This window comes from Giraffa tippelskirchi, chromosome 2, assembly GCF_054371585.1.
Source record: "Giraffa tippelskirchi isolate mGirTip1 chromosome 2, T2T-mGirTip1v1.2.pri, whole genome shotgun sequence".
Taxonomy (NCBI): domain Eukaryota; kingdom Metazoa; phylum Chordata; class Mammalia; order Artiodactyla; family Giraffidae; genus Giraffa; species Giraffa tippelskirchi.
The window spans coordinates 234,221,980-234,235,329 of NC_137276.1; the positions used below are offsets into that span (position 1 = coordinate 234,221,980).

Sequence of the window (13,350 nt, forward strand, 5' to 3'; positions counted from 1 at the left end):
AAATGATTTTCAGAATAAAAATGTGGCCTTCAAAAAGATTTTGTTAATGTTTTTCACTCTATATCACCAGAAATCTGTATATAGTGAACAGTATTTGTATTAAGAAAATAAAATGTTAAGAGGGAGACATGTCTTTAAAAATCATGGATTGTGCAAGGTAGTTTGCATTTTTGCCTAGATTATTTAGACTAATGGCCACAGGAATGTTGCCTTTTGTAGTAATACAAGTAGGCAGAAAGCATCTGGGAACATTTTTTTGTCGTGAATGCTGTCCAAATGAAAAGTGGACTTTTTCAATAGGAGGTGTAACTTCTTTCCCTTCTTCATTGAATTCTTTATTTGGCCTTTGGCAGATGGTTGTTGATGGCATTTTACATGGTCTGGCGTTTGCTGACCAAGCAAGCTCACGTTTCAGCTCAGGTTCTCTGCGCCTTCTCCCACCCTCTCCCTCCCATGACTATGAACTTCCCTGCCACCAGGTGACTCTTGGGAAGGGTTTAAAGCTGGCACTTACCTAGATTTTAATGAATCTGACAGATGCCCATTAAACTGTTACAGGTGAAATACCCGAGCTCTTGGCTGTGTTTTCACGGATTATTATACTGAAAGAAAATAATGAAAACAGTGTTTCTTTTTTGTAAACCTAAAAAAAAATAGAGAATATTAATGTAATGGAGGGTCCTCTGATGATGTTGTTACTTGTCTTTGTAATCAGATGTTTAGAGTGTGTGGCAGGTGAAGAGTCCTATCCCTCTGCAACAATCCCTGTCTTCCCTGCCGTCTTCTGTGTTTGAATATGAACTGGGCCAGGCTTTCTTTAATGGTCTTCCACCGCCTTTCTTTCCCACTGTTTTGACCATAAAAAGCTCCTGAATTTCTACTAATCTTTGTTTTAGAAACCAGTTTTAGGTCACTCTGAATTAAGAGTTTTGATCCATTCTGCAAATATTTACTGAATATTAACTATGTGTTTACCCTGTGCTTAAGATAGGGAGTTGATCTAGACGTCGATTCTGTCTCCTCCTGCCTGCAGGAGGCTTGTGGTCTGCGTGTGGAAAAGATATGTTCATGAGTATTCTATTTACATAAAACATGCTAAGTAGGATAGACAGGTGGAAACGACAGAGATTCGGGTGAGAAGAGTGGGGTTCCTGGCTTGGGGGCGGTGGGTGAGCGAGGGGAGGAGGCAGAGCTGGGCCAGGCTGTGTGTGCCTGTGCCCGGTGTGGGTTGACGTGCTGAGTCCGGGTGGACCCAGAATGGAGGCCCCGGCGCTGGAAGGCGGCTGCTTTTGCCGGGTCCCTGAGGGAGGCACAGCCTTCTCTGCCTCTTCCCCGCCGGGGCCGGGCCCCGGGCCCCAGAAGGCTTGTGCAAGGAAGGCGCGTGGCAGCTTCAGTCATCCGTGTCAGTGACTTTGCCGCTGGGCCGGAGCTCCCAGGTGCTCCAGGGCCAGGGTGTGAGTCTGGACTCAGCCACGCCTGAGTGATCGTGAGCAAGTTACTGAACCTTCTGGTTCCTCTTCTGCAGAGTGGAGGGTAACAGTCCTGCCTCTTGGGGTGGAATATGGTTACCATATTAGCTGAATGAGTGAAGGTGCATGAAACATCCACCTCAGAACCTGAGTGCACCTGCACGAGATGCCCCAGGTGTTGGCTGTCATCACAGAGAGTAGGTGTGAGCTGGCAGTTGGCAGGAAAGGAATGCCGCGTTGGAGTGAAGGGACAGTAGCTTTGGGAGTGCTTGAGGGCCTTCACCCGAGGTGGAGAGCGAGCAGGGGTGAGGCTCCTGGTGAGGAGTGGGAGGAGGAGCAGGGGCAGGGGGACCGGAGGAGGTCAGCGTCCCGTGTCCCAGGCAAGGAGGAGGCCTCGGGATGTGCAGAGGAAGGTGGAAGCATCCGATTCAGAGAGACCAGGGGGGCTGAGAACTGAGACTGGGCGTTGAGCTTGGTTGTCGGGGAAGAGGCTCACCAGCCCTGGGGGAGGTCACAGGAGGGCAGCAGCCAGGTGAGCGTGGGCACCGAGAGCATCCCGGGGGCAGGGAAGGTTCTGTGGGATCAGAGAGTATCGGTAGATTCCGGGGTTAAAGGCTGGATTCTAAAATAAAGACAGGGTGGCTTTTAAGTTGGTTCTAGCAAAATAACGTGGAGACTGTGGTTCCAAGGTCACCGTGCTGTCCGTGAGCACCGCCCCCTGTGGTGGGGTGCTTGGTCTTCGAAGCCCTGTGTGGCGGCAGCAGTGATGTGACCTGTGCAGTGGTGCATGGACCAGGTGTAAGATTGCCTTGTAATAACATACATACTGGCAGACTCATTACCATTAATGTAGTGAGATACAGTAAACACTTACTGAGCACTTGCTGAGGGGCAGCCGTGTTACTCATACGCTTTGCATGAGCTGCGTGTTGAATCCTCCCGCCAGCTCTGTGAGGGACAAACGCTGTGTCTCTCACCGAGCTGAGGGGCTGGGCTCACACCACTGCTCTGTGGTGGAGCCAGGCTTCGGTAGCCTGCACGGTGGCTGTGGGACCCTGGCTGCAACCAGCCACCCTCTGCTGCTTCCTCTTGTCGGCTGAATTGTCACAGATGGGCCGTTGGCATCGGGCATCATGTCTGATGAATCGGGGGGTCTGGGGGGCAGGCTGGATGTGGGGGAAGGCTGGTGGAAGCTGAGTGAAGCAGCGTTCCAGGCAGGGTGGGCGAGGCTGGGATCACAGAGGCGCAGGCGGAGGCTCCGCAGGGCAACGCCACCCTGACTTGCTCCTGGGGAGGCAAGAGAGGGCCGGTAAGTGCTGAGAAAGGTCCTCAGTGGCAGGGGTTTACGGGAGCAAGAGAAGGCCAGCACGTTTTCAGAGGTGTTTGCGGTGAGGGAGACCACCAGCATCTGGAGAACTTTCCTGTGGAATTTTAGGAATTGTCTCCCACTGCTCGTTTGACTAGACTTGGTCCTACTGGAGAAAAGGGGCTGGATGAGCTCACATTCGTTGGAAGATCTGATGCTGAAGCTGAAACTCCAGTACTTAGGCCACCTGATGCGAAGAGCTGACTCATTGGAAAAGACCCTGATTCTGGGAAAGATTGAAGGCGGGAGGAGAAGGGGACGACAGAGGATGAGATGGTTGGATGGCATCACCGACTCAAAGGACATGAGTTTGGGTGGACTTAGGGAGTTAGTGATGGACAGGGAAGCCTGGTGTGCTGCGGTTCATGGGGTCCCAAAAGGTCGGACAGGACTGAGTGACAGCTGAACTCGCCTTAGTAGGGGAGGCCTCCTGACCTTGACAGAGCCCCAGGGCGCCCCCTGGTGGAGCCGAAGCGGTAACACAGGCAGAAAGGCTGTGCGTGGACATCTGCTGCTGGTGGGGTTTGCTGCCGGAAGCGGAGCCCCAGCCTGAGGCGGGGAGGGTCCTGCTGTCTTCCCTCTGCTGTTGCGGAGAAGTCCCGGCTGTGGGAGGAGGAGAAACCCAGAGGCAGAAGAAACAAGGAATGTGGGAAGTGGAACCATGGGGAGCTTGAGGAATGTGGGGCATGGATGATGCTGGACCGAAGAGGGCCTGACTCAGACACGTCATTTAAAACAGTGCTTCTCCAGAGACCTGTAGCCAAAGGCGGTTTTCGTTGTTGTTTGAAGGTTGTGAACTGTTTATATCTTGTAAAATACGATAAAAATGAACTGGAAAAGATAAATGAAGAAAACAAAGACACAGGGAGTAGGAATCGAGTTTGCTGTCTGTTGTTAGATTCAACAGACAGTTTACTCTTTGAAATTGCTAAACAAAAAGTTTCTAAGTGTTTGCTTCTCATTTCTGAAGTCAGCCTGATTTGGACTCTGGCAGGCTCAGGACAAACACAGGCTTGTGGCTGACCGTGGCTCTCATTAGCGTGCTTGCTCCAGTGCAGCCAGGCTGCAGGCAGGGCCTCACGGGGTTGGGGGCGCTCTTTCCAGAGCCCCCAGCCTGGTGCCGGCACACGCTGCACACTCAGCAAATATGCGCTTGTTAAACAGTCCCCCTAAGAGACAGTTTTTGTACGCAGAATAAAATTCAGTGAGTATGATAGAAGTCTCCCAGAATAATTGAAATTTGTTCATCTGGTGGTAGGCGGAATTCTGAAGCAAAGTATGCTTTACCTTGTTTTGCAATTTTTTTTTTGTTTGTTTTGCAATTTTTGAAAACCACATCTTTGTAGATTAAAAAAAAAATGTTAGTAGAAAGCCAGTCTGTTCCTGAGTTGAGCGCACCTTACGTCAGCCAGCATCATCTTTTGGTTCCAGGTCGTTTCAGCAGCCAAGGTGTGTGGAGTAGCCAGAGAGTCCCCGTCGGTGAAGAGGCTCTGCCTGCTCGTCGCCGATAAAGACTTTTCCTTTAAAGCCGGCCAGTGGTAAGTGGCTCTTGTGTTTCCTCAGCGTGTGTGTTCAAGGTGCCCTCAGACGCCAGAGCTTCTTTTTCCTTCTAGAAAGGACTTCTGTGACGACTGTTTCTTCCCGGGAAGAGGAATTCCAGGGCGTCTCCCTTCAGCCCTCGCCTCTTCCTGGCGTGGAGAACCTGATTCCTGTCCTAGCCTCAGGGCCCACCTTGGCTCTGCGCCCCGGAGCCTCTCTCAGCCGTAGATGAAAGTTGCTGCCTTGTTTTCCAGAGGGAGACAAGGCGGCGGGTCGTAGTCAGGACCCGACAGCTCCGGCTGCTGATGCTCCTCTGCAGGCTGGCTGCCGATAGAGGGCACCGCGGCCGTCTCCTCTGCTTCAGTTATGTGTTGCTGCGGTGGATGCATGTTAAAAATCAGCCTGTATGTCAAACGCATACCAGACACAGAAGTCTGAAACTGGTTACCGCAACCAGTCTTGTCGCAGAAGTGCCCACCCTCGCACCTTGTCTGGGTTGAGTTGAAATATCTTGTTATCAGGACACCCCCCTCCCCCACGTCGGACCCAGCCCGCCTCACACTCACAACTGAGGGCTGGTCAGTATGCTGACGGGAGCAGCCCAGGTGTACCACTGTTCCCGCGGAGGGCCTCACTGAGCGGCTGTGGAAGTTGGATCGTAAATAATGCAACCCGTATTTCCTTAGGAAAGGTGTGTTTGGGTGTCTGTTTCCTTTATTTAAATCCAGCATTCATTTCTAAATGAATTTCTGGCATGTCAATCTTGGTCGTCTTTCTTAGGAGTCACTTGACTAATTTGGCAGTCCATCTGGAAATGTGGTTTTGTTAGAAGGAGGATGTGTGATAATAGCAAGAGTTAGCAGGCTTGTGTTAATAGTTTGCTTTGAATTTAGAACCAGAAAACAAGATGCTGATTGCAATAATTTGCGCTTGTGAAGCAATTTACTACAATCTTTGCACATGTTCAGTGATACATATTAAGTGCATTTGGGCTGTTGCAGAGGGGGCTGGGGTTGGCAGCATTTTTACCCTTCAGAACTGGTTTAGCAGTTATTGCGTTGAAAAGTGCAAACTTCAGTTGTGAGGATCTGTCTTTCCATGTTTCCCCTCCAGGGAAGTGCGCAGCGTTATCTGTGTGCCTTGCACTTGGCGTGGTGCCGACTCTGACCCCGGGGTCCCGATGAGAGAGAGCCTGTGCCGCTCCCTGCTGCTGCCCCCACGGTCTGCGTGCGAGTGTGGTAGCGTGTGCGGACTGTAGTTACCTAGTAGGAAAGCGTCATCATTTCTTAGCGATACACACAGATTAGGGTCTCCCGTGAGCCTCAGTGGAAGACTCCTCAGGGTAGGTGCCCCATACGCCGTGTCACTGAATGGCTCCGGTAACCCTGTCCACGTGGGGACTGGTTGAGTGCATGCCGGACAGAGGGCAGGCGTGGGGCGGTGGGTCAGCCCCAGCTGGTCCGTGTTTCCCTGCCAGGCATGTCAGTCACTCGGCCCTGGCTCCTGAGCCCGCTTCTGTAAAAGGCTGCTGCCTTAACACCGCCTTGCTGCACAGCTCTGGCCGCCGTGAGCCCTTTGGCCGTGTGACTTGGTGGTCACTGAGGTGGTGGCACTGCTCCGTCCGCACCGTCACCGGGGTGGCTGGCACGCAGGCTCTCTGAGATGGCTGGCTCGGCTGTCACCCCATGTGGCTCTCGGGGGGCGGGAGGGAGAGTGGATGTGGCTGCCGTGCAGCCCTCGGGGTTGGGGTGGTCGGAGTGAGAGCTGCTGGAGGCGGAGGGGGGGGCGGCGCCGGGCTATGACCGCTCGTCCCGGACTTGTGAGCGGTGGCCCCCGCTGACGCCTTCCACGCTCCGAGGGGAGGTGCAGAGCCGCCTTTGGGTGCGCGAGTGCATGCTCTGCAGCCTTGGGCCCTGACCCTCGGGTGGACACTCCCAGCCTGGACCAGGGATGGTCCTCCGGGGCTGTTCGCTGCTGTGGTGCCTTCTTCCTGACCCTCCGGAGGAGACTGGTTCCTGTACTGGGAGCCCGCTCTCAGAACTGACACATCTGATCCAGAGAGAAAGGGAGAAACTCCTTCTGACCCGTTTCCCGCATGAGCAGGGCTGAACCTTCCGGGTTTCTCCCACCAGGAGCTCAGGGCTTAGCAGGCAGCTCCCTGGGGGGTCCTGCTCTGGACCTTTCTCGGAGCTCCCCCGATGGAGGGGGGAAGGATGGAGCTGGGCGTGGCACCCACGGTCTCCCCTCGCCCGTGAGGGCCCGGGGTGTCGGTGCTGTGGGCGGGTCCGTCCTGGGGGCTGTGCCACGCATCCCATGTCTGCCGCTCTGCCTTCCCACCTGCCGCGCTGCGAGGTGGGCGCCTTCCTTTTTGCTCTGGGCTTGGGTGTCCACATCCATGAAGAGGAAAGAGTAGTACTTTGGTGTTGTAGGGTATGTCAGGCATTTGGCACAGTGCCTGATGTTTACATTATGAGTTTGTTTTTGGTGTCTGTTGTAGCCAGTGCTTTGCTCCGTCCGTCAGAGAGCATCTGTGCTGGTGAGGTCCTCAGGGAGGAGCGTCTGTGAGGTCCCGGGGACAGACTTAGTGCCTCGCCAGCCTCCCGCGCACTGAGGCTGCTGTGGGAAGAGCAGCCAGCCTGCGAGGAGTGGGCGGATGCTCCCCCCCGGCGCTCGCTCCATGCCCGGGCTGCGTGCAGAGCGCATGGGGAGCAGGCAACACGTCTTTGAGCAGGGCAGTGGGGCAGGCTGCGTCTCTGACTTCATATGAGACAGCGGGATTTCATGCTGAAAGCCGGAGAAGGCAGTGGCACCCCACTCCAGTCCTCTTGCCTGGAAAATCCCACGGACGGAGGAGCCTGGTGGGAGCCTGGTAGTCCATGGGGTCGCTAAGAGTCGGACACGACTGAAGCGACTTAGCAGCAGCATGCTGAAAGGACTCGGGATAACGAGGTGAGAGGAGCCAGGTTAGAGAGCTGGGACTCCCCCGCCTGCCAGCAGGGCAGCTGCAGTGTAGATGTGAACACGACCGCGTCGCAGCCCTGACTCACAGGACCGCGTGGAGGAGGAGCCGTGTTCCTGGGAGTCTTTGTGCAGATGGCATCCTCCTCCACTGCCTGTCTGATGAGCACTGTCTTTCAAGACTCCTCTGTGAAGTCTTTCCTGATTCCTCCATCCCTGGTGGAATCAACTTCTTCCTCCCCTCCCCTCCCCTTCGCATGTCCCACCCCCACCAGGCAGATTTAAAAACAAAATAAAATGCGGTAGCTTTATTAGTTATTTCCCTGATAAAATCAGGATCGCGTATGTTGGAGTAAGTAGCAGTCTGCACTAAGCACGACCACTTCCAGACAGATCTCGAGTGATGAACGTTCTCTCTCCCAGGCTGATGTCTTTCGTAGCTCTGCTACTTTTTTGCTGACTGTACTAGTGCTCAGTCGTGTCTGACTCTCTGCGACCCTTTGAACTGTAGCCCACCAGGCTCCCCTGTCCATGGCATTCTCCGGGCAAGGATACTGGAGTGGGTTGCCATTTCCTCCTCTAGGGGATCTTCCCGACCCAGGGATTGGGTCAGACCCAAGGGGTCTCCTGAGTCTCCTGCATTTCAGGCAGATTCTTTACCTGCTGAGCCATCAGGTTGATCTTCCTCCCATTAGGGAGGTTTGTGAAGGCGGGAACCAAGACAGACTTGCATGTTTATCACCAACACCATCCTCTGTGTCTGTACATGGTCAGCAGATGCTGTCTGTCATGTGTGCCAAGGAGGGTAGCTGAGAGTTGGGGATCTCAGGGTGAAGACGGTTGGTCACTCGGCTGTGGTCCGTGTGGCTGCTCTGTGCTGGGCCCTGGGGCGGGACCGGGCTGCCTGGTGTCACCTTAGATGTGGATATGTGTGCTTCGCTGCAGAACGAGGCCCTTTCTCTCTGCTCTTCACGTACTCACCGTGAAGGACGTCATTTTTAACAGGGTGTGTGCATGTGTGTCTAAAACAATTCTTTCTTGGAAAGATGTTTCACTAAATATGTATTGTGCTTATTTTCTTAAGCCTTTTCAGATGAGGTTCTTCTGTAGAATTTCACTAAGAAATCCTTTTTCCTAAAGGTGGAGGGTTTCCAGAGTTATTAGAGAAGAGGGATTCCCCCTCAGTTACCTGAGAAAAGGTCTTTATCATCATCAAGCAGCAGAGGGTGCTATAGTTCAGGAAATAAAGCAGTAAAAATAGCTCAGAGATTAAGTTTTTTTAAACACAGACGCTATGGAAATGTCATTCACCTCTCCTCTGAAAGCATAAAGCAGCTGTGTTGCTACGTGTTCACTATAGTCTTTTAAAATTTGTATCTTGTCTGAAATGGAAGGGAAATTAAAGTGTTCATGGGAAAGAAGGAAGTAAATACAGGCGGAAATAACCTGGGGACCTTTTCTGGAGCACTTCCTGCCCAGACTGTAAGAAATGCCCAGATACCTAAGGCCAGAGTTGAGAAGAGGACAGCTCTTAAGGCCATAGATCTGATCAGGAGAGGACATCAGGTGCTTTTTCCTACCGGGCCGGGGGTGAGACTGTCGCCTTTTTTAGCTGTACTGTCTGTCGTTCTTCAGTGGCTGAGGAGCAGCTCTAATGGACATATGAGTTTCCTGGACACGGGGCGGGAAATTTCTGCGGTCTCAGTTTCTAGTAAATTTCTCTTTCCTTGGAATGTGACTAGATTTATTGCATTTCCTAGACCCTCACCCAAAAAAAGTTTGTGGCGTGGAATTATTGATGACTTGAAACTCACAAGAGTTCTCTACTCTAGGAGAGTGGTTAGAAGAGAAGGCGGCAACGCGAGATTGGCAGAATTTAGGAGGCTGCATCAGCCTGTTTAATTTAGTTGGTCAAATGCCAGCAAGAGAGTTTTTGTTGCCTTTTTCACATTTAAGAAACTGTTTCCTCAAGGCAAACGTATCATAAAATTCACCCATTTAAAGTGCACAGTTCCGTGATTTCTAGTATATTCACAGAATTGAATTCACAGTATATTCTAGAATTGTACAGTGATCAGCTAGTCCACATTCAGAACATTCTCATCATCCCAGAAGGAAACCCTGCCCTGAATATCATTCACTCCCCATCCTCACCCTTAGGCAACCACTGTTCTAGTTTCTGTCTTTTATGGATTTTCCTATTCTGGACATTTTGTATCAGTGGAACTATGTAGTATGTGGTCTTTTTTTGTGACTAGCTTCTTTCACTTCTGTGACTTCCCTGGTGGCTCAGACAGTAAAGCGTCTGCCTGCAATGCAGGAGACCCGGGTTCGATCCCTGGGTTGGGAAGATCTCCTGGAGAAGGAAATGGCAACCCACTCCAGTATTCCTGCCTGGACAATCCCATGGACGGAGGAGCCTGGTAGGCTACAGTTCATGGGGTCGCAAAGAGTTGGACACAACTGAGTGACTTCGCTTTCCCTTCACTTCTTTCTCTGAACGAAGCTTCGTTGTCCGTCTGTGTGGCCTGTATCAGTGCTTCGCTCCATCGTGTGAGTGTACCCCGTTTGTTTACATATTCATCAGTTGATGAACATTTAGGTTGTTTTGGAACTTTTAGGCTATTATCAATAATGCTGCTATGAACATTGATGTACATATTTTTAAGTGGATATGTATTTTCTTTTTTCTTCAGTATATACCTCAGAGTAGAATTGCTGGTCATATCTTAACATTTTCAGGCACTGCCAAATTGTTTTTTAAAGTGGCAAGGGCATTTCACATTCCCATCAGCAGTGTATAAAGGTCCCAGTTTCTCCAGATCCTCACTAACGCTTGCTGCTGTCTTTTTGATCAGCCGTCCCTCCAAGCAAGCATGAAGTGATGGCTCACTGTGCTTTCCATTTGCATTTCCCTACTAACAAATGAGGTTGAGCGTTTTTTCATGTACTTATTATCCATTTATGTATCTTCTTTGGAGAAATGTTTGTACAAATCCTTTGCCCACTTTTAAAATGTGATTTTGTTTATTTACTTCTTTGTCTGTGCTGGGTCTTTGTTGCTGCGTGGACTTCTCTCTAGTTTGGGGGACCAGGAGCTGCTAGTTCGGTGCGTGCGTTTCTCGTTGCCGAGGCTTCTCTTGTTGTGGAGCTTAGGAGCTGTGGCCCCCAGGCCCAAAGTCATGACGCACAGGCTCAGTTGCTCCCCGGCCTGTGGGATCTTCCCAGACCAGCATCTCCTGCGCTGGCAGGCGGGTCCTTTACCCCGGAGCCTCCAGGGGAGCCCCCTTTGCCCATTTTTCGAATTTTCTTTTTATTACTATATTCTGTATACAAATTACTTGTTAGACACATGATTCAAAAATATTTTCTCCCATTCCAAGGGTCATCTTTTAACTGTCTTGATGGTATGTAGTACACATAAGTCTGTGGCACAAAATTTTCATTTTATGCAGTCTAGTTTCTCCAGTTTTTCTTTGACCTTTGTGTTTTAGTGTCATTTCTAAGTAACTGGCCATGAAGAGTTACTCCTGTGTTAAGTCTGAGTTTATAATTTTAGTGTTTATATTTAGGTCTGTGATCTAACCGGAGTTAATGTTTGTGTGTGGTATGAGGTAGGGGTCCAGCTTTATTCTTTTCCAGTTACTATTCAGTTGTCCTAGCACTTTCTTTTAAATTGAAGTATAGTTGATTTTCAGTGTTATATTAGTTTCTGGTGTACGGCAAAGTGATTCAGTTATATGTGTGTGTGTGTGTTTATTCTTTTTCAGATTCTTTTTCCTTTATAGATTATTATAAAACCATCACCACTTACTGAAAAGACTCTCCTTTTGCATTAAATTGTGTTGGTAGCCTTGTTGAAAATCACTTGACCATAAAACTAAGTTTATTTTTTGATTCTCAGTCTTTTGCCATTGATACCTATGCCTGTCCTAACACCAGTATCACAGTGTCTTCATTACTGTGATTTAAAACAATTTTGAAATCAGAAGGTGTGAATCCTCCAAATTTATTCTTCTTTTTAAATACTATTTTGATGATTCTAGGTTCCTTGAATTTCATATCAGTTTTATAATCAGCTTATCAAAGAAACCAGCTAGGGTTTGATAGGTATTTTGTTAAATCTGTAGATCAGTTTGGGAACTGTTGCCATCTCAACAGTATTAAGCCTTCCAGTCCATGGATATAAGAAGCCTTTCTGTTTATTTAGATCTTCTTTCTGTTTATTTAGATCTCTTTGATTTTTTTCAATAATGTAGTTTTTAGTGTACAAGTCTTACACTTCTTTTGTGAAGTTTATTCCCAATTATTTTATTACTTTATTATAAATAGGACTATTTTTCTTAATTTCACATTTAGATTGTTCATTGCTAGTGGGTAGAAATACAGTTGGTTTTTATTATTAATTTTATATTCTGCAATTTTATTTGAAGTTGTTTATTAGTTCTCATATATTTGTAGTACATTCATTAGGATTTTGTATATATAATATTATGTCATCTGCAACTTCTTTCTCTTCAGTCTGGATGCCTCTTACTTTGCTTTCTTGCTTAATTGCCTTGGCTAGAGTGTCTGGTACGGTGTTGAGTAGAATAGGTCGGAGCAGACATCTTTGTCTTGTTTCTCTTCTTAGGTGGGGAATTTCCAGCCTTTCAGGGTTAAATGTGATTATATATTTTGTAGTTGTCTTTATCAGGCTGAGGAAATTACCATTTATTCCTGGTTTGTTGAGTACACTTATTATGTAAGGGTGTTGAATTTTGTCAAATGCCATTTTTGCATCTGTTGAGATGATCACATGGATTTTGTCCTTTATTGTGTTTAAGTGATTTAATTCATTGGTGATTTTCATATATTGAACCAATATTCCTGAGAATTTTGCATCTGTATTCATAAGGGATGTTGATCTGTAGTTTATTTTCTTGTGATATCTTGTCTGGCTTTGGTATTAGAATAATACTGACATGGTAGAGTGAATTGGAAAGTGTTTTTTTCTGTTTTGGGGGGAAGTATTTGTGAAAGATAAGCATTAATTCCTCTTCAGATGTTTAACCGAGTTCACCTCTGCTGCCATCTGGACGTGTCCTTGTGGGAAATTTTTAATTATACAATTCAGTCCTTTTATTATGGATCTGTTCAGATTTTCTGTTTCTTCTTGAGTCTAGTTTGGTAGTTTGTGTTTTTCTAGGAATGCATCCATTTCATCTGAGTAAGCCAGTTTTTTGTCTTACAGTTATTCATAGAATTCCTTTGTAATCTTTTTTTTTTTGTAAAGTTGGTGATAATGTCCCATCTTTCATGCTTGATTTTAGTAATTTTATTTTTTCTTCTTTTTTCAATAGTCATTCTAGCTAAAAGTTTGTCAGTTTTGTTTATCTTGTTACCCACTTTAAAAACTGCATTAATGATCGTCCATTTATTTGCCTTTCCTTTTAGGGTTGATTTCTTTATCCCAGGAATCTCTGTGGTTGGTGGGTTCTCAATATGCTCCAGCCCTAGACTGCTGGAACAAGAGAGAATGATAGAACTGGCAGTGAAGTATGCAAACCACCCTCCTGCTCTCTGGATTCACAACCAGGTAAGCAAACCTCTGTTTAAACTTGGAGATCTGGGATCTCTGTCTCTCTCAAAATTCAGCTCACTTAATCCACCTAAGGAACCTAGGCTTGGGTGCAAAGGGTACACGCTCACAGAGAGCTCCCTTCCATCCGGAATTCAGATTCCAGAAAGGGTACAGGAGCAGCATGTTTATTTATTTTTACTGTTTGGCCCTGCCACATGGGGTGTGGGATCCTAGCCCCCTACCAGGGAAAGAACCTGCCCCCCTGCGGTGGAGGGGTGGGGTCTTAACCCCGGGGCCACCAGGGAGGCCCCCAAGAAGCAGAATCATTTTGATGCACTAAAGGATGACGCAGAGACACCCTGGGATCGGGAAGTTCCTTCTGGGTCACCAAACGGTATTCAGTTGAATCCTACTTTAGAATTAAAGCATTTTACTTTACATGTAAAATGGGCTCT

At 48.5% G+C, this 13,350-nt stretch overlaps 1 protein-coding gene across 19 annotated transcripts in view; it reads left to right on the forward strand.

Moving 5' to 3' along the window:
* Positions 1–13,350, forward strand: part of OXNAD1 (oxidoreductase NAD binding domain containing 1) — a 48,663-nt gene that overhangs the window by 24,347 nt on the left and 10,966 nt on the right. For all 19 annotated transcript variants that reach the window (XM_081573295.1, XM_081573290.1, XM_081573294.1 and 16 more), the window contains 2 exons: positions 4,267–4,373; positions 12,769–12,910. In XM_081573295.1, the coding sequence (XP_081429421.1) occupies positions 4,267–4,373; positions 12,769–12,910 (249 nt within the window). The remainder of the gene's footprint in view (positions 1–4,266; positions 4,374–12,768; positions 12,911–13,350) is intronic.